Source organism: Haliaeetus leucocephalus, unplaced genomic scaffold (assembly GCF_000737465.1).
Source record: "Haliaeetus leucocephalus isolate CR32 unplaced genomic scaffold, Haliaeetus_leucocephalus-4.0 Scaffold151, whole genome shotgun sequence".
NCBI lineage: Eukaryota > Metazoa > Chordata > Aves > Accipitriformes > Accipitridae > Haliaeetus > Haliaeetus leucocephalus.
In genome coordinates this window covers 5,201,278-5,222,646 of record NW_010972587.1, presented here as the reverse complement: position 1 = coordinate 5,222,646, position 21,369 = coordinate 5,201,278, and the positions used below count along the sequence as shown (strand labels likewise).

At 37.1% G+C, this 21,369-nt stretch overlaps 1 protein-coding gene across 1 annotated transcript in view; it reads right to left on the bottom strand.

Moving 5' to 3' along the window:
- The window catches only part of ZDHHC17 (zinc finger, DHHC-type containing 17), a 59,611-nt gene extending 40,548 nt beyond the window's left edge, over positions 1 to 19,063 (bottom strand). Inside the window, exons 1-5 of the mRNA XM_010561809.1 lie at positions 17,929 to 19,063; positions 17,352 to 17,455; positions 8,176 to 8,298; positions 1,834 to 1,911; positions 272 to 416 (exon numbers count right to left, since the gene is read on the bottom strand). Coding sequence (XP_010560111.1) covers positions 272 to 400 — 129 coding nt within the window. The 5' untranslated portion in view covers positions 401 to 416; positions 1,834 to 1,911; positions 8,176 to 8,298; positions 17,352 to 17,455; positions 17,929 to 19,063. The remainder of the gene's footprint in view (positions 1 to 271; positions 417 to 1,833; positions 1,912 to 8,175; positions 8,299 to 17,351; positions 17,456 to 17,928) is intronic.
- Between the last annotated feature and the right edge of the window lie 2,306 nt (positions 19,064 to 21,369).

The following is a 21,369-nucleotide window of genomic DNA, read 5'->3' as shown; positions in this document are numbered from 1 at the left end:
AAAGAATGGTAAAAGAATAACTCCTGGAATTTCCATATACTACACTAGACAGGTATGAATTAAAGCCGAAGTATTCAGACTACTGTTAGAGAAAATTAAGTTAGCAGGTGGCACATCAATACTGTAATCTACAATGAAAGAATTAGAATTATTTTTATGTTTAGTCAGGCAAATATTCTGCATTTCCCAAATGATAGGTATAGGTTTCAATTGTTTTCCTACTCTGATTTTGAGTAGATTATATTTAAATATGACATTACTTAAAATTTACCTGTCCCTTTGCTATCAGGTAAGCAACAATCGAAGTATGTCCAAACTGTGCAGCCAAATGAATACAGCTACATCCTTCTCCATCAATTAGCGACGGATCTGCCCCATATTTCATCAGCTGTACAACCATGGATAAGTGACCCTGCCTAAATGTAACAAAACACAAAAACCAAACTGAATAACTATATACAGAAAAAACATTAAAATGTGAATATTTGAATACAACAAATATGTTTAGCAGTTAATCACACTACCAGAGATTCCACTTTGACTCATACTTTGAAAACAACAATTGTCATGACCTGATTCTGCAACTGAGTAAGCAAACTCATTCATATGAGCAAATTCTGTGCAGCCAATGCACTCATCCCATGCAATTCGCTTAAGCATGTCGTATAGCAAAAAGCCAGTCAACAACAAAACCCAAGTTACTAGTTTAGAAATCTAGTCTACTATGACTTCTTCCAATCCACACATGAAACCTGCTATTTTAAGAGATGCCAGACTGGCTATATACTCTCACTTTTTGTGGGGCATATGGTTTATCTTTCTACTATTAAAAACAGCAGTGAAATAAAAATAGAAAAAAAAAAAAAGAAAACTGAAGGTCTACACTTCCTCTACTCTACATTAAAAGCTTAAGCATCTTTTTGGCATAATGAGCATAGGCAAATCCTTCTTGTAGACAGGGTGCCTAACTGTCAGTACACAGTTTCTGACATGAGCAAAAAGGCCTTCTCAATCTGTCAGAAGCAGCTTCAGACAATGCTTCACAGAACAACAGATTACAGCTATCAACACCAGGAAATTCAATCAAGCTTTTGTGCTATTAACACAGAACTTAGAGTGCGATCTGTAACAAAAAGAAATATACAAGCTACAAATCTTTAAGGGAGGCTAACAAGCAACTCCTCATCTTCAGTAAACAAATTATTTTGATACATTAAATGTTCTAAAAGCTGATTTTTTAAGTCTCCTTTTGCAGTCTACAGTTTAAAACATTAATATGGACAGTGTTCCATTCATGCCTATTTCTAGGCAGTTGTCTGAAGGAGCAGCTACTTCTCAAAGGCTCTCTTCAATTTTCCCAGCCATTCACCATTCTCGGAGCATCTTCCACAGCATAAATCTGATTTTAATTGCATCTTTAAAAAAATCCACACATGTAATAGAACACTGCAAGGACAATGTCACACAAAATCATCCCAAGCCCCATCTGCACAAATGTTGCTGAACTTCAGAAGACTGACAAAAATAAGATCTTCAAAGTAAGAGCAAACCCAGGTGACTATAGACTCTGATTTTACTTTACTCTTTTTCCTATCATAGCAATCATCTTCCTCTACATCAGAAAGAGGTAAGACAAACTGAACTATATGCTGAAAGCTCCTGTAGCTCAAACATACCACATTTACAGTGTGTCCAGTTACCAATGACTGAATTAATTCTTGTACAAAGTATTGCCATAAAATACAGCAATTTCATAAATCAGTCGGTACCAGATTCCAAGTTAAGCAAAAAAAAACCCACAGGAAAAGAAAATTCCAGAAGACTTTTCCCCACCTTGTTGCCCAGTGAAGTGGAGTAGAATTTAAATCTCCTCCAAGCTGATCAACGATAGCACCTTTTGATATATAGTATCTGGAATAACAGAAATAGTAAACATTATTGCTTGCCTTAGTTAAATATAAAGGACACACAGTAAGCATGTTTGATGTTATGCAAAACAGGCAGTTACAGACCAGAAGACCAGAACCTTTCCTTGCCTTCCTTTTTAGAGGTCATGCATATATACATTCAATTTTTTGCCTTTCTGGTGTGGGCTGGGAGAGTAGGGATGCTTCCTACTGTGTTTTAAACATGCCGCTATTTCCTAGTTTGGTTCTAAGGTAAAACAGAATAATTGCTATATATATTAGTACAAACTGTGCTACTTCAGAAGTATTTAATCAAATGGATTCTTCTGAAATATTTAGGGGTTGCTGCATTAAAAAGAATGCAGAATTAATGGTAAAATAATATGCTGCTAGAAGACCAGCATATTTAGAGAATTTTGGCTAAATGGCAAAATTATATACAATTCAACTTGCAGCATGTATTATCACTGGAATGGCCCTGCTGAAGTCACTGTTCCAAGAGCTCATGCTTAAGTTATGCATTTAACCAAGTACTAAGATTTTTACATACTTCTCTATTGTTACTAATCAAAGGACAAACACATCTGCGTATTTAAAAAAAAATTCTAAATGATGGGCTAGAAATTAGTTTTCCCTCAAGAACAGTTATAAAAAAACAAGCTACCTGTAGGAACAAAACAAGTTACCCTTATTTAATCGCAGCAATTCATATTCATAGTCATTTGTACCATTTCTGTGAACTGTTTTCCTTCCTGTTTTATATGGGATACTGAACTGGCAATATTACTTTTCCTTTGTGAAAGAAAATGCACACCTTACAAAGAAATTAATGTTTTTAAAAAAAAGGCCTTCCCAGAAGGCTTCTAGTTCTTCATTCACTCGTGTGCAAGCCAATAAAAAAAAAACTTATTACTGACAGACCTTTGAAAAGTACTATCTAGCTATAGATTCCTAAGTGCTTGCACGTTTCGAGTACCTGTGCCTGCAGACTTTTTGCTTTCAAAATACTTGTCAGGTATATATGAATGCTGCTCTCCCACCCACACAAACTGTCCTTCAAATCCTCAGCACCGAGTTTCTGGCACCTCAATTTCCTTTAAGTGTTTCATGACATGGCAAGAAGGGGGGCAACAAACAGAACAATTCGAAAAACATTACTGTAACTACCTACCTTCTATTTCTTTAGTGCTTACTGATTCAGAGTGAAACTTCAAAAACAGCCCAAAAGTTACCATTAGGAACAGAAACTGAAAAATGCATTAGCTGTACATGTCCACACTAAAAACATCTAAAGGAAAAGTCCTTTTATACAGTTGCTTTAGAGCCATCAGACACAATGAAGGATTTCAGCAGACTTTCCAAAGTCATACAAACTCTGGTTTGTATGACAAACAAGATCTGCTCTGATTGATGCGGGACAGTCCACTCCACTGGTCTCCAACACCAAAGGAGCAGAAATGCAACATCTCTGCCACAGTTAAGCTTTGGGATTTCTCAATGGAAAAACCAAAGAGATTTTGTGAAAGTCTTGGTCCCATGTAGGTGAAAAGACGAGGTGTATATAAGGTAAAGGGACGACAACAACAATTTTTTTATTGTGAAGCAAAGTATCAGCTACCAAAGAACAAATTTGAAAAAGACACTGAGAAGCTATTTAGTCCCCCTTGGGAAGGAGTTCCCAAGGAAATCTTGTCTAGATAAAAGACAGCACAGAGAAATTCACAGTCAAAGTTTGGATCCATCTCACTGATGTGACAGCCACTCATGGGGAGGTGAACATTAAACAGATTGTCTTCGTTCAAACACTGGTCCTCGCAGAAACACAATATATTCAGATTCTACTGAGCAGCAGCACTGCTTACTGGTTAGTACGTTTTATTTAGAAGGAAGAACTTGCAGTTTGACAACTCAGAAAAGACAAGGCGGCGATCTCCTGCCAGATGGTGCATTGAAATATAATGTTTTATGTTTCCTTAAGCGTGTTCTTAGGCTAAGTTGAGAACTATCACTGCATTTCAGTTTCAGTACACGTAAATGGCGAGATTTCTCTGCAAAACCAGACTGAGAACTTAATCTCCTTGCCTAGGTAGACCTTGCAGAAGGAATTTTGTGCATGTTGAGAACATCCCTGGAAAAGGGACAAACTGGGCGATTCTACTGTCAGTGAGTCATCTAAGCTTCCACGCTAGAAGGTGCCTGGTGTGCAAGTCCTATTTGAGTAATCTACTTACATGCAAAGCAAGCCGATCTGATAAGAGGTTGCCTTAGGAAGAAAATACTTCCACTCATCTCCACATTAGGATCACTAAGTCTTTGCCAGGCATTTGAAAACTGCCCCAGCTAGCATTCAGTGCTTGTGGGATCGAAGTGCACACAGTCACTATTGCTAGAAGGAGGAAAAGTAGAAGAGAAATCCTTGTCTGCAGAAAGTTCGACACAGGGAATGGGGAAATGCTGGCAGTAGGTAACTGTAGAGATATGGCAAATTCTTGCATTTTTACAAAATTGAGTTGGAGAGACCAATAGATCAGTGTCATGATGAAAAAAGAATTACATTGTGGATGTCTAACACTTATCCCTGATCCTACAGAAATAATAAACGGTTCCGTAGTTTTCCTTATAAAATATCAATGGGTTTCACTGTTATCTACACTGAATCTCAAGTCTCACAATAGACAGGATGAGGAAATACTAAAAATAAAAGAAGTCTAATTATAAGCCTGCACTCTTCACAGATGAGCTGCTAACCTACTTCATTGGGAAGACCTTATATAGTCAATACCCAGTAAGCATGACACTGAGATCTGGTATCATGAGAGCAGACCACTTACACTTAGACTCTGTGACATCAAGCTTACTAGCTAACATATTTAATGAAATTATCCATTGCACAGAATGGGCATGAACAGCAGAGACTTGGGGAAAGATATGCCCATCAAACAGAAAGAAAAAACACAGAACAATCTCATTCTAAGGAAAGAGAATAAACCAGTGTCTCACAAAAGAGAGAGTGAGAGAGCACACAATATACTGGGTGATATAAAGTAAAATAAATCAAGACCCCCTAAAGACAGAGGAACTTGAAGTGTAAGAACTGCATCAGGAGGAATGGATTTTAAATACAGTTAAACACATTAGTAGTCACATGCACTCTAGTAGACAGCAGGAAAAAAATGCAATGCAGTATGTCACAGTGGTAGAGATGCATCAAGAAGGGACAAGACCTTTGACATACTGTTGAGGAAAAAGGAAGAATTAGACAGATTTAAGAACATTCAATTGTCAGGGCTTACACTAAAATAACTTGAAAGAGATATGGCTGATACAATTGAAGTTATGTTGATTTAAAATTCTCAGAACAAGTTTCCAGCACTCAAATATAGGTGGAGAGATCTCCCTAATACATAATAAAGAACTAACTGGAAATTCAGATAGAGACTTAAGCACAGACTTCCATCTATCTGAATCTGACATTTTGATTTTGAACCACCTCTATGTCCAATATAATTGCTATAGCAGGAAATTGTTAGCAACATACTTGGAGGATGAAAAAAAAGGGTAAAATACACCACAAAATACTCACATGTTAAAGTACTTCTTTCACAAATTTAGCTTCAAAAGAGAACTCATGGGGAATTTAAAATTTAGTCCAGTTTTACTCTGTGAATGGCAGAAGGTCCCCAAACAGATATTCTGGGGCAGTGATTTTTTTGTTTGTTTTGGTTTTGTTGTTTTAGGTTTTTTTTAAGAAAAAGCTGTAGAATATATAAAATGCTAGTGAACTAAAGCATTAAGTCATAATCAAGTATCACAGAGGTAGATTCACTGCACTGAGAAGCTAATACAGGAACTACACATAAGTTAATAAAGAAACATCCACAATATAGGCCTATGTTTTCAAATGCCTCATGACATACTGATGTTTTTAAATGCCACTCACTTTTCAGACCTTATAAAGACATACCAAATGAGATGGAATATCTGAAATCCAAATATGTCTTCCAACAGCTCAAAAGATGAACAATTCATTGCACATAATTCATTATGCACTCAAGATGGATAAAAAGTGAGCTCAAAATACAACAACTGCTTTTAGATGCTGTACTTTTCTTAAAGAAAAACAGCTATCTGAAAAATTTTATGCATTTCAGCTGTTTCACAGCAAGCTGTAAGATGCTAGCCATAAAGACTCAGCACCACCCAGAGGGAAAATGGAATGAAAAGGAAGAAAACAACAGAGACTAAAATGTACTCTCACAAAAAACATTATTTAGGTAAACCAGGGTCCTGCATCACTTTTGCAAGAGGCTCTCAGTGTGCCGGAAAGCACATTGGTTACCTATCTTATAATGAAAGGAAGATACCAAATGCACAATTATGATTTCCTTGAGAAACTTCTACCCACAACAAAGACATAAAACCTGTTGTACTATCTACTGCATATAATAAAAATTTCTTTCAGAAACACTGAATTACTTCACAGAATTGTTTAGTTTGGAAGGGACTTTCAGAGATATATCTAGTCTAACCATCCCCGATCAAAGCATCTAGATCATGTTGCCTAGGATCATGTACAGTGGGGTTTTGAGTATCTTCATGGGTGGAGAGTTCACAACCTTTCCGAGCAACCTGTGCCAGTGCTCAGTCACCCACACAGTAAAACAAGTGTTTCCTGATGTTCAGATGGAATTTCATGTGTGTTTTAATTTGTGCCCTCTGCACTACTGAGAAAAGTCTGGCTCTGTCTCCTTTACTCAATCCCATCAGGTATTTACATACATTGATAAGATTCCAGGTATTATCTATTACAAGGTATCTCAGGTACTTAGATACATTGATAAGATCCTCAAGGAGAATCTTATATACATTGACAAGATAAGCCTTCTCTTCTGTAGGCTATGAAGTCCAAGCTCTCCCCTCCTCATGTCAGATGTTTCAGTCCCTTAATCATCTTTGCGACACTGTACTGGACTCTCCCCAGTAAGTTCATATCTTTCTTGCAAAGGGGAACCCACAACTTCACACAGATGTCCAGCTGCAACAGTTGAGTAGAGAGGAAGGATCACCTCCATTAATATGCTGGCAATACTTTTCTTAATGAGGCCCAGTATACCATTGACTTTTTTTGCCGCAAGCCTGCATTGCTGCTTCACAGTCAGCTTCCTGTCCACCAGGACCCCAAAGTCCTTCTCATCAGATCTAAATCTTTATCTATATACCTATCTTTATCTATTTTACCTTCTTTTAAGAGAACTGCATCAGAACTCAAAGACCTTTAAATACAGGATGAGAAACATGAACCTGAGATCTTCTAGAAACTCAAAATCTGGTCCAAGGAAGGTGCTGGTGATGGACATACATGGGGAGAATGTGCTTAAAGATGTTTTGCATTTGTTTTTGTGTGTAAGTACACACATTAGAAAGAATGGTTTTGAAAAGTGGACTGATTGAAGACGTGCAGTTTATGTCAAATGTTCTAGAAACCTGCTGATTCAATAATATTTTGTGTATTTAGATTTGATTGCATGTACTTAATTCATTGTTTTGTTACTGGTAGAGAAAAAAAAACATGTTCTATACACACTCGTGTTTGAGAACAGCAAGTACTAAGAATTATCCCTTCAGGATTTAAGCTATCCATGTGCTGAAAGATTATAATAGGTTTTAAAACCTAGTCCCAAGTATTATGCTCCAGATTTTATAAACTGAAAAGCAAAAAACCCCACAGGTCCCACTATTAAAGATTTTTTATTACTTGCAAGGAGAGGTGCTGCAGTGTTACCTTTTGTAACAGCTGTGTTTTTAAAATACAAAGAAGTTATTTAAGTTAGAACTCCTTGAAATGCTGAATGAAGTAGGAATTGCCCCTTGCATCATATTAATCTTGCTTATTCAAAAACATTCACCACCAGCTAGCATCAAACTTGCCCCTCTCAAAAAAGAAACTTGGTATTTCAACAAGTATACCATGGTATAAAGAAATAGCATGCACAGCTGAATGGCTGTTCCGCGGGTTTCTCTCATCTGAGGAGAGTCTGAGCTTGACTTCTGGACATATAGCGGGTTTTATTTCTGTTAATTGTCACCAAAACATTGCTGCCAAAATGCAAATTAGGTCTTCTAACTTTTCCCCCCTCTCCCAAATTTCAAGACCAAAAATTGAGATTTTTAAGAGACTTAAGATTATTTAACACCTTAAAAAAAAAAGAAATCAACATTTTTAAGGACACGATTAGTTTATGTTTAACAAAGTGTATGTAATACATACTTCACCAGATCTATCCTGTTGTTGATTGCAGCCCAGTGGAGAAGCGTTACGTTTTCTTTGTCTGGTTGTCGCACATCATAACCTGCTTCCACCAACTCTCTACATCGTTCGTATATTCCATACCTTGAAGAAGAAAACAAGATTTTTTCAAAGCTGTTACCTTAGATAAAAATGCATTTGGCAAACACCAGACTTGCAGTCACAATACAAAAGTTTAAACAGAAGAGAAATTAAGAAGAAACTTTTACTTTCTGTTTCTGTATGATTACAGATCTCTTGCAACAAGTTTCCACTGGCAGAAGTCATATTAATCAATTCAAGATTTCACAGAAAACTTGTCTCCGCAGCAAACCATAGAGCAGAGCAAGGCAAAATATCAATCAGTAGTATACCAAGTATAAATAAATCTCTTCCCAGGAACTCCACTACATTTGTTTCTCGCACCTCTGTTCTCCTTCCTTTCTATCTCTTGACAACCAAAAGAGCTTAGCCAACTGATTTGACAGTATCTTCAATATGAAATTAATTCTTTCATTAAAGATGACTCTTAAATGGGAGCTATCTTCATTTGAAAAAAAAAAAATCTACATATATTTTGAAAGTTGAAACAAATCAGGAAGCATAAACATCACTTAGGCATCTAATGTAGGACTATCTCCACCATTAAATAATGTTTGTCTTGATGCTTACACTGGTTTACCACCTATTTTTAGTGGCAATAAAAGCAATGCAGAAAGGCAAGTAAAGATTACATCTCAATATCTGTACCACCCATAGGGATTTCTCAAGTCTCAAGAGGAGATTGATATGCAGGCACAACTTGAAATCAAGATCAATGCCTTGTGACATCCAACTTCTGCTAGAGCAGAATTTTAACAGTCTCTCAAAGTTGGACTCTAAGTAAGTTTTCCTTATGCTGCTTCTATGTTCTACTTTCTGCAGAAGAGACAGCCTTAGACAACTTAAGGCACTTTTGCTCCACTTGATCAGCTTACGTAACTGATGCAGAGACCTTTTTTCTGGGGTAGTTACCATTCTTACTTTTTCTTTCATATATTTCAATGGATCCTCAATCTGGACAGCACTCCCATAGTGAAGCCTCAAATGATTCAAGTCAACAAACCTCAGGAATTCTCTCCCAGCCTACTACAGGTTTGAAGCACATAAATTAGTTGGACACTATTAAAAAAGAAGTACTAGACACAAAAGCCTACTTACATTATGTTGTTGTCAATTTCCTGGGAAAGTTGCGCTAGAAATTATGAAAAATGCTAGAAATTGCTGTCATACCTATAATCTTCACAAAAGATCAGAACAAAGACTATTGCATGCAATACATACCAATTTGCAACAAGCCTGTAGAATATGGTCCCTCAGACTGAGTAAAAAAGCAGCAGTCATGAACAATCTTGATGACAAAGCTTTGTTTTTAATCAGCTGGGGGCAGCAGGGGAGAAAAGCAGTTTGGTTTATGAAGACTTAAAAATATGCAACCAGCTAGACAAGAGAGACATACTCAGACACACATAACTGCCAGAAAAACTGATAAGGTTCTGAGTCTGGCCAATCTTGAGGCACACTATCTCCAAGTCCCAGTCTAGATCAGCAGTGTGGCCTGATGAGTGCTCGCTCAAATGGCTAAACACATACCATTCCTGACTTTCCACCGCCCCAGCTGAAAGGGCCACTGAAACAGGTTACAACTACTAAAGGCAGGTCAGCCAAGAACAAGGTGTGAGAAGAGACAGTAGAAGAGATGGGGGAAATAAAGACTTCTGAAAGCAAGACAGCAAATTCTAATCTTACTGCAGTACAATATCACACTAGCATATTACAACATCTGGAGGTAACCTGGAAAGTGATTCATATAGAATAGCAAAACACCCTTTTGTTGACAAGCTGTTCTACTCCAGTCAGCTGTTATGACAACCCTTCCTACCGTAAACAAACCTGCTGCCTTCATTTAAACAACTAACTGAAGCCATAATGTAAGAAATTCCCCTAAAGCCCCGCTATTAGGTATAACTATCACCAGCTAAAAGAATTGTGCTGCCTATGGCTGAGTTTAGCTGACTCTCATCCTGCTTAAATAAGCAGTACTACACAACAAGCAGGAATTATATTAATAAAATATTCTAAATTGTTAGAATGATACAAAGAACACAAGAACGCTAACTTCTATGAAGTGTAAGAGGCAATCATGTAAACCTTTCATGCAATGGATTAGGATTTTCCTTACATGTACCGGTTTTGGCTGGGATCAAGTTAATTTTCTCCATAGTAGCTCCTATGAGGCTACGTTTTGGATTTGTGAGCAAAACACTTTTGATAACACACCAATATTTTAGCTATTGCTGAGCAGTGCTTACACAGCACCAAGGCCTTTTCTGTTTCTCACGCTGCCCCACCAGCAAGTAGGCTGGGAGTGGGGAAGAAGCTGAGAGTGGACTCAACTGGGACAGCTGACCCCAACTGATCAAAAGAGATATCCCATTTCACATAACACTGTGCTCAGCAATAAAAGCTGGGGGATGGAGGAGGAAATTTGGCATTATGGCATTTGTCTTTCTAAGTCACCATTGCACATGATGGTGCCTTGCTGCCCTGGAGATGGCTGAACACCTGCCTGCTGATGGGAAGCAGTGAATGAATGCCTCGTTTTGCTTTGCTTGTGTGTGCGGCAGCTTTTGCTTTCCCTATTAAACTGTCTTTATCTCAACCCATGAGTTCTCACTTTTACCCTTCTGATTCATTTCCCCATCACACTGGAAGGGAACAAGTGAGCAGCTGCATGGGGCTCAGCTGCCTACCAGGGTTAAACCACAACATTACTGTTGGTCACCTATGGTAAAGTGTACAAGTGATTTAGATGAGTGTCCTATCAAGTTAAATACACAATACAGAATGAACCTCCTTGAAAGTAAACTCTGATACCTAGCCAAGTTTTTGTTAGATCATGCTACCAAGATAGGTATAACCAAGCAGCATTGTCACAGTCTTTGGGGGGGGGTGGTGGCAGGGGGGTGTTTGTTCTTTGAGATTTTGGTGGGGTTTTTTTATTTTATTTAAAGCAAATCTCTAGTCTTACACAAAATGTGACACTGCTTTCTGAAGAACTTTGCTCAAGAGATATGAAAATGAAGGAGAGCTGTGGCAAGCATGTGGATCAATTCTGCAGCCTGTTGAGGCAGAATGCTGTCGCCAATACCCCTGCAGAAGCCCTGACAGGATGCTCTAATTACACTCCACTGATGTCTACAAATACCACCCTCTAGAATCCGCCCATACACTACTGTGAGGCCCTGGGCAAAGACTACCGTATGGGTTCAGATAAACAAGGAGTAAGTAGTAGGAATGGATTCCTCCTCCAGGCTTTGCATCATAGACTTCCCCTCCTCCCCACTGGAGGGCAAACTGCAAGTCACAGGTACTTCCTACCACTTCACCACAAAACAAATCATGAAATTCTGCAATACATCAGAAGAGCCTTCCCAGGAAAACAAAACATATTCCAAAAACTACACTGAGAATGAGGTATATAGCAATTTATTTAAGTCACCATCAATTTGTCTGTTCCTAGCAACTTATTTTGGTATCTTAAACTCAGTCATAACTGATTATAAAAGATGTAACACACAAGGTATAATTTAATAACGCTTCAATTTATTAAATTGTCACAAGAGGACCTAAGGATCTAGACAGACAAAATCTGCCTGGCAAAAAAGGTTACAAATTTACAACAATTTGCTCCTCTTCCTGGAAAACAGCAGGCTCTCTACTATTAAATAAAACACCGAATCTGATGCAGTCATGGTTTCTTGAGCTCTGTCCTAGAAATGCAGCATTCTTCTCTCACATACTACCTACAGTCTTCTTCCATCAATTTGCTGCAGCTGACTTCACCTTGCCTTCTCCAAAGGTCCATGACACAGCTCGATTACAAGATGAGGAAGTCACCTATTTCAGACACTCAGCATAAATGTACTTATATTGTTATAAAGGGCTCTATGCCCTTCAGGAAAGAGGAATGGAGGAAAAGATTCAAATCCTCAGAAGAGACTGATGTATTAACCTAACAAATTTTCAGCATCTGGGTCAATTCTAGAGGGTGATGCTGTAAACATCAATATGGAATACAATTAAAGCATACTATTGAGCTTGCCTTGTTCTGAAAGAAATGGGACTGGTTATTCCAGGGCAAAAAGACCATTGTGCAAGCTCATTTCACTATCACAGTCTCTAAGGCATTTTGGTAACTAACACGTAACATTTTATTTGTCATTGCAGCTTAAAGATATTCTGAATTTAATACTTTTGAAAAGAGTATCCTAGAAGCCTTTTGCATTTTAAATATGTAGTCCATTTTTTAATCTTTTGTCTGCAAGCACATTGACTCTTGGAAATAGACACTGACAGCTTTGCTGCATGATTAACACAAAATTTGGCCACAATACTAGTAAGGAATCTCTCTTCAGTGAACACATCGCCATGCCAACAAACAGTAGGTAAGCCAGGAGCTCATTCCCTCATCTTGCTATCATTGTAACTCCAACCAAAGCTGTTTTAACTTGAAATGCAATTAGTAGAAAAACAATCTTTTTTATCTTTTGAAGACTCATTTCCATGAATGATGGTGGTTAAATAGCAACAAAGCCTTTCATACATACGTTCTCATGGTTTTTGTGTTAAACAGCTAGTTTTGTTTTCAAGAGCAAAGGGATAACTCAAGAGCTGCTTAATGAATCGTTAACAGTGATGTTGAGAGACAAGAGAAATTCAGCTCTTGCATATGTTCCAAAGCCTCAAATTGTCTAGACAGTTGTGGCTATATTGCTAGTGTGGTTAAAAAAAATCCCACCCTTCCATGTGAATTTCAGATACATTTCACTTTCAGCAATATAATCAAACTCCATGGGCACAAACAACCAGGCATAAAGAACGTGTACCTGTGTCACCGTCTGCCCATCCTCTCCTGCAAATAAGTCAGAAGTAATTGTCACTTTGGCCAACCCTCACCAATTTGAATTATTCCATATGTATCCTATTTTTTTCTTATCAGTCACCTTATGAAAGATGAGAAATAGTGAGGAAAAAAGCATATTCTCAAATGTATCCAACAATTTTTTTCCTCAGCAAGACTCAGCATATTTCATATTTCGTGCTTCACTATTTCACAACACACGACTTCATTTTGAATTATCTCAGTGAATAAAACTAACAGAAAAGTTAATCTTGCGATAATGAAATTGTAACATTTGAGCACAAGGAGTCAATCTTCCAGATGTCACAAAAGCACTTGTTAATATCATTAATGCTTAATACCCATCTTCATAATGGTTATTTAAGATACTTTCAGCATAGCTGGAATTTGCTCAAGTTCACTACAAGCAGAAGGTGCGTATTCACTCTCCGCAGAACTGAAAAACATGACACAAGGATTAATGTCTCAGCTTTTGTCCTCCTAGCCATAACCCATCATATGCTTCTCTACCTGTGAACAGTAGCTGCTTTTCCTTAGTTTCATGGCTTAAAAGATTTAAAACAAAGCCAGCAACTTGAAGTTATTATGTTAACACAGTACCCTTCTGTCGTGGTTTAACCCCAGCCAGCAACTAAGCACCACGCAGCCGCTCACTCACCAAGACATCATATTCAAAGTTATAACTCCAGCCTTGGATGCACAGGGCTACTGGTGCCAGAAGAGATAGAAATAAACACACCCAACATATCTCCATTAAATTTCACTTTTAAATCACAACTTTTTTTCCAAGACTCCATTCCTTTGCAGCTCCAGTGAGAGCACTGAATGATATCACATAGGAACAAAGACAGTTCACAGCCCACCCTCTGATTCTATAGAGGCAGAAGAAATTCAAAGACTTTCTATGCAGTTACAAGTGAAGTACTTCTATAGTATGCAACGTTCTGCCCTTGCAATAGCAAAGGCAAGAACAGATGATTTTTTTACTACGGCTTTGACAACAGATTTTCCAATATATGAGTGGCCTGCTTCTTCTTTCAGAAACATAGTGGAAACCTTTCATGAACCAAACAATTTTGCTATAACTGAATACAAGATACCAAGAGATTACACACATATTTTAACACCTGTAAGATGAAGGGCTAAGACGCTACGACTTTTAACACTACCTAGATGCCCTTGGATATGTTTATAACAAAGCCAGTGAAAAGTGTCCTTTATAACAATAGATATTAAACCCAAACACTATCATTTTCAGTCCAGCACAAGTTTCTGCAAAATAAACACAGAGAGAGACTATTTTTGGTATAAAGCATGCCTAGGCCCCATGTCTGTGGGAGAATTTATCAGGAACATAACGGGGAAAAAATACAAATACTGATAAACTCTTTGCAATGAGAACATCAGCTGAACTGCTCTTTTCTATACAGAGTCTTAACTTGATTGCAAGAGGTTATTAGATTTGTAGCTCACAGTGTATGAACATCTTAATTTAATAAGTGTTCAATCTACAGACTAAGATGATAAAGCACACAAACAGTTCAACAAGATATGAAACAACGAACAAATACTTCTGGAAAAATGTGTGGAGCTTGCAAGCTCTTATTTTCCCTTGCTGAAAAACATAAAAGCAAATGCATTATTTTACTGACATTGTTTTATTTCTCTGTAATCAAGTGCCAATAAACTCAACATCTTAAAATAGAATTCTACAGTCAAACAGCATATATGAAATATAGATGAGTTTGAAACCTCTTCATCCCATTTTTCATCATCATCTTCAAAGTTTAAGGAATTATGTTCCCCATTTTCATGTATGTTGCAACAATAATATAACTAGTTACTTTCACAGGAGAAACTTTTAATAATGCAGCACATCAAATACTGTAAGAATAACAATCATTATGAAAAAAATTAAATGACTGACTAGCTACTTATATGATGTGACTAACCGATTCCTGCTTGCATTATCGCAAATTTAATAGCAAACAGTTCTATGCTATCGCAAAATGCACCTTCTACTTGTCAAGAAGCCTGCAATTTAAGTAGTCTTTCATGAAATGCCAAACCATTTTGGATGACAGATCAGTTTGACTTTTTTTTTTTTAAACAGAGGAAGATACAGAACTTTATTATTATGATTAGCTATCAGACCTTTCTCAAGACCAACAGAATTTCATTTAACTAATGGTAAGCACCCAGCTACCATTTGACTGTATCACACTAAAAAAACTGTTATATTCTCTTGGGGAAGTTTTGAAGTGTTCTGAAAAAAACCTGTGCTGCCAATGACATGCTGAATGCTACGTGTCTGGTCTTGGAAAAAAACACCCAAACTAAGAGACTGAAAATAATTCTTATTCTATTTTGTAATGTTTTGCTTCAACTTACTGAGCTGCTTGGGGAGGGGAATGCTAGGAGACAGAGGGGCCCTTTTTTACAGAACTTTTTGTGGCATCTTACATTAGCACTGAACTAAAAAGTAACCAAAGTCAGCAGATATTTTAATCTAAGTGAATACTGATTTTTGAAGACAAGCAGTAGAGGATAAAATCACCTATTTTTCTTATATATAAAAGGCTATGTTTCTACAAAAGTGAATAACTACATCAGTTTAATAGGAACTGTATATCTTTTTATCAACACCAAATTAATATATTAGCAGCATTATTTATTTTATTGCAAGCCTTATGATATTGGGTGGTTTATTTTCTGCCTTAAAGGGAAAAATCTCTGAAAATTAAGACAGCTGTTTTATATAACATGGCCTTCAAATCCTAGTAAATACTTAAAATAAAGGTGAGTTCTCCCTCTAGTCAGGGAGGTGCTACTTGGATACCACAACTTGATCATATACCCACGCTGAAAGTCCCCCCTCCCTGTGATATTAACCATTAGGGCTACGATATGAAACTGCAGTCCTCTCTGGTGAGATGCCATCCTCTCTGTAAGTCACATCTCACCATGACTGGGAAGGAACACAACAGATAAGAATCGACAAGGCCGTGAGTTATTTGAGGAGACCAGAAGGGAATTATAACAACTCAGTTGAAAGCATAGATCAGCCTAAATTTGAGGGCTAACAGGAACAAATGTGTTTTAGGGTTTCAAACATGCAATAAGCGTCTAAGAATGGAAGCAGATAACTTGTAAAACCACTTCTGTCATATTTCCGTGCTTTTAAGCAGCAGCTAGTTTGATGCTATGCCAATATTTTCATTTCTAAAAATGCCCTAATATGAGGATTATAGGTTTTAGTATTACTATTAAAGTATTTAGGGCAACAATTGCAGAGTCAGTCAACATCTATTTCAGGAAGTTAAACTCCTTAGAACCTAAAACAAGAAGTGAAGGGAAGTACATACTTCCTAAACCTAAATGGGGCCTGTGTCACATGCAGAGCCACAAAGCTGCTTTCAGCTGGAGGAGATGCCTTTTAGGAAAAAATGGCAATAGCTCAGCAAGATACATAATAGCTTAAGCATTCAAATTAACAGTACAAGAAAAAAAAAAATCTTACAAAACTATCATCTCAGCTCACTGAAGAAAAGTGGCAGTGGTCGTGGTTTCTGAATGGTAAAAAATAGCAAGCTAAAAAGTAGTGTCATGACAATTCTTCAGAAAGTCTTGTGAGTTAGTATGTGCTATAGGACTGTGTGGAAGACAAATTTATGTAATTCATCTGCATTAAGAATGCAATTATTAAATTTGCACAGTTTGCTCCTACAGTCCTTTCTCAGCAATAAACTCCATTTCATAGCAGCACTGAAACTGCAGAATCAGGGACAATAAAGGAAGTTACACAGAGACACATTGCTTCTAACCTATAAGTTATGTCAACAAATCAAGGAAACCCTCATGTTTGCGTATCAGTGTTGCCCACTTACCTCTTAATCATCACCTACAGAAAATAAACATCAGTACCAGCTGGAAGAAAACTGTACCTTCTCTTCCAACAATCTGTCCAGCAACCACCTATATTTACAACTTAGCATAATTCCTCCCACATATTTTCATACAATGGTCAAAAATTTGTCTTAACAGTAATTTTTTAGAGTTCACCTCTGAAATCTTCCACTGCTGTATCTACAGATACAGTTCACCTTCCTCTTTATGCAAATAAAAAAAAAATCAATTTTACTGGTTTTTAACTAATACAGACACAGACAAATCTAACACTCAAAAATAAACTTACTGTGTGGCTTTCACAATGTCCCAAGTGCTGTAATCATCAATGTGGCTTTTCCGTCCAAGAGATTCACTGTATCCATGGTTGTAATGGCTTTGAGGCTTTATTTCCTAAAAAAGACAAACTTGCTATTAGAACACCAGAATCAGCATTACTAAAGTTTCTCAGAAAAAAAAAATTCTATAAGCAAAACTAAAAACAGTACCCAGTTCAATATACTATAAAGCTACCTAAATCTGAGGGTGGTAAGCTGACTGGCCCCATTTCTACATTTTGCAAAGCAGACCACTGTATTCCCTGGTATAGATTCCAAACACCTTCCAAAAAAACACCACTTATAACAACAGAGTTCTGCCAAATCCTACACTGGGGTATTTTTATAGAATATTAACAAAAAGTAATGGCTTTTGTTTTGTTTTTATAAATGCAACATGGCATAGCTAAAAAAAGCTATCGGCCATAAACTGACAAAGTCTCACTCTGCTACTACAAATAAATGTTATACTTCAAATAGCATAGTCAAATACCTTCTAGAAAAAAAATAATTGGGAATGATTAATACCAATTATTAGAACCTACTGACACTTTATTGATTCTTCAACTCCAGTCCCATCTTCAGAGGTGATCTATGTATGTTTAACCAATGGGTCTCAGAAACAAATGGCATGACCATGATATGCTCTTCACCAGATACAGCTCCCTACAAAACTTAATTCTTTTGATGAAGGGCAACACTTCAACCCTTAATGCTTTTCTTGGTGGAATTTATATTAAAACACTGTATTGACAGATCACTAGCTCAGCAACACACCATTTTTCTTTTCAAACTGCATGCATGTGAAAGTCAGCTCAGCAAGCTGAAATTGAACCATGTATTTAATACAACTTCCAGACAATTTTCCATTTGTTACAAGTACTGTAGCTGATTGCCTCTGTGTATCAGCCATGCAATTCAGCACAGCCGCATAAAAAAGTGAGAACTGCAACAGTGAAACACAGAAAGAAGCTCTCTGACAATACTAAAAACGCATTTCAATTGATTTTATTAAAATGTGGTTTTCACTTTTACTCAGTTTTCCCCAACAAAGTTTCATGAGCAGAAATTTTGTTTCTTTAATCCGTACCTGGAAACACTTTTAAACACCTTATGAAAGGTGTTTAATTAAGATTCTAACTTCCACTCAGTTATTAAAATGAGTGATCAACCTTGTCGTTAATATACTAGAGATTTTTATTTTTTTGAATAAAGACATCCTGAGTCAAGACAACCATGATAATACACCTAACCTTAACAAGGATAACACCTAACCCCACCACCTTCTCTCCCAAAAGGCACATGTTGCCCTGCTAGCTCAAGTGACTAAGAAACATGCTAGGGCCAGGGAGACTTCCTATTGCCGAGATGAGCAGGTCTCCCCATTTCTCATGTTCTCTCAGCTGTGCAATAATTTCTGCAAAAGGAGCTGTTGGTCACAATGAGAAGTAACTTCTTACTGTGTCCAGCTGTGGCTAGTCAGCCAAAGTGTTTTCTAGCTTCCTGCAACAACATTAACAAGCTCTCTGTTGACTGCAATGGGAGTTTAAATACTGAGCTTGCAGGCAGATAAGTAAACTGCCCTTTGACTCTCTTAATCTGGGGCTTACTCATCTCAGCTGTATAAACACAATGCCTTCCCCAATAACTGGACGCTAGTAATCAAAACAGTCATTACAAATTTTTCTCATTAAAGTTATTTTAAATGTGTTTCTACCCTAAAATTATTGCATGCATTTTTATCTCTCTAAAAGAGGTAAAGACAACTTAAGTCTGAAAACCACATTTTAAATATCTATTTCCAGATTTCAACATATTGAAGTGCCACTTAAGCAGAAGTCTAAAAGCTTATACCAGTTATAACCTCGGAGTAAACTATCAAGAAGGTAGTCCAGTTGCAAATCCCAAAACTCTCAGTGTTAATTTCAAAACCAAGTAACTTCAGTTGAGCATGTTTGTATTTGTTACATACAATGTACTTATTTCAGACAGGAAAAAAAAATCAAATTAGGAGAAATTCTATTGCATTAAGTACATGTTGTAGTACTAAATTAATATAGTCATTTATATAGTTAGAACATTTATGATATTTTGTACATTAAAAAAAAAAAATCTTCTTAGAAGTCAGGTGTTTATAGCTTTAAAACCAGAACATAGTAGCACTGAGAACTAGTGCAGCAAAAGTCGTCATTTTCAAAATAGATTTGCTCTTGTGCATAGACTGTTCTTCAGAAAAAGAAATTTTTTAATTTCACACAGTACCCAAATGATCAGCAGAGTACATCTTTTCTTGACCACAACGTTATTTTGTGGCATTCAATTTTTCTTTCTAAGCCTGAAAAACTAACTAGATTAACCAATTAAGCATTGCCAGCCCAGCAGGAAAATTGCTCTCTTGCCACCTCTACAGGAGGGACAACCTAAAAGCGTAACAGGGCATCTGCTGTCATCCAAATCGCATGTTACAACCAATTCTCTTACTATCCAGAAACACAGCTTCACTTTGTACTTGAAGGTGGCAACAGCTTAACCAAACCTTTTCTCTCCCCAGCTACTAGATAAGCCAGACTGTTACCTGGAATAAAGATGCTGAAAAAGATACCACAGAACATTACAATTTCAAGTAAAGTAAAAATACAAGAGAAAGCTAAATTCATTATTTTGTCCCACATGATTTTCTCTTTTCCATCATATTAGAAAAAAAGCAGGATTTATACCATCTCTGTTCACCTATTATTACACCACACAATTGCAGCAGGATTTTACATATCAAATCGTAATGTTCAGACCCTGAAAAGCTAAAGGATAAGTCAAGTAGGCAGAGGCCAGAACAAAAGAAATTCACTGTCCTGGAGCAGCTTGATGGAGTGCCTTCCACAGCTGCTAGAAGGAAAAAAAGTTTCTCCTCTTCTTATCTAACAATTAGTAAAAACAAACTGAGAAACCTGGGTTATTTTTCAGGCAGATGCTACTTTACCAGGGAATACTATTTCTCTTAAGCTGCATTTTCCCAACCACTTCAAGCACACAAACCAGGCTTCTGTTCCCTTGAGCTCACACTGGCCAGTCAAGAGAGCTGCCCATTTACAAGCAGTGTAAATTTATGTCAGCCTAAAGTGACCATGAAACCTCAGCCTCATGACACTAATGCTTTCATAAAAAGGTTTATGGGAATACAGCAAAATCTTAGGCGTTAACTATTAACCATGTAAATTCAAAAAAGTGAGAGATTATATTCCTTAGCCCCTCTTACAGCTTATCTACTACTTTAACTAAGGACTTGAAGGTAATAACAGGACCCTTAACTTTTAAAAAATATATAATTTTTAATCTCCTTCTGTACTGATAGTGTCTCTGAACTACTCTTTTTATGATGACACTTCCAAATTTTGTTATATTAATGCAAAAATAGCCAAAGCGATTAAGAAGTTAGATTTGAGGTGATGGCAAGTATGACTGCCTGACACAAAATGAGTTAACGAGAAACAGTTCTCTCTCTCTTTTCCCCCAGTACCTACATTAGCAGTTACAATCCATTTGTTTAATATAAAGACTCACAACAAATATAAACTTAAAGTGAACCCTATGTTTCCCAATTTACTAAGAGAGCTGAGTTTATATTTTACATTTAAGAACAGTTGAAACAAGCCCTAAAATCCTGAAAGGTATATGAACATCACAGCCTCCATCATCATACAACAGAGTCTTCTAACCACGGTGTGAACTGTGGGAAAAGGATGACTTTGTATTTGCCTGAAAACAAGATACAAATACCACCCATTTTGGAAGTAAATCATTTCAGATAAATGCCAGGAAAGCACATCAAATCTGAATCCTCACCCAATACAGTCAGTTCTCTGCAGCCTAGACGCAGATTCCCAAGCTTAGAGTCAAAATTTATCACTTAGCATTATCTATGCAACTTGACAGTTGCCTGTTGGCTCATAGTAGCATGCTGGCTACTATCAGTGCCATAACTCTTACCTGGCA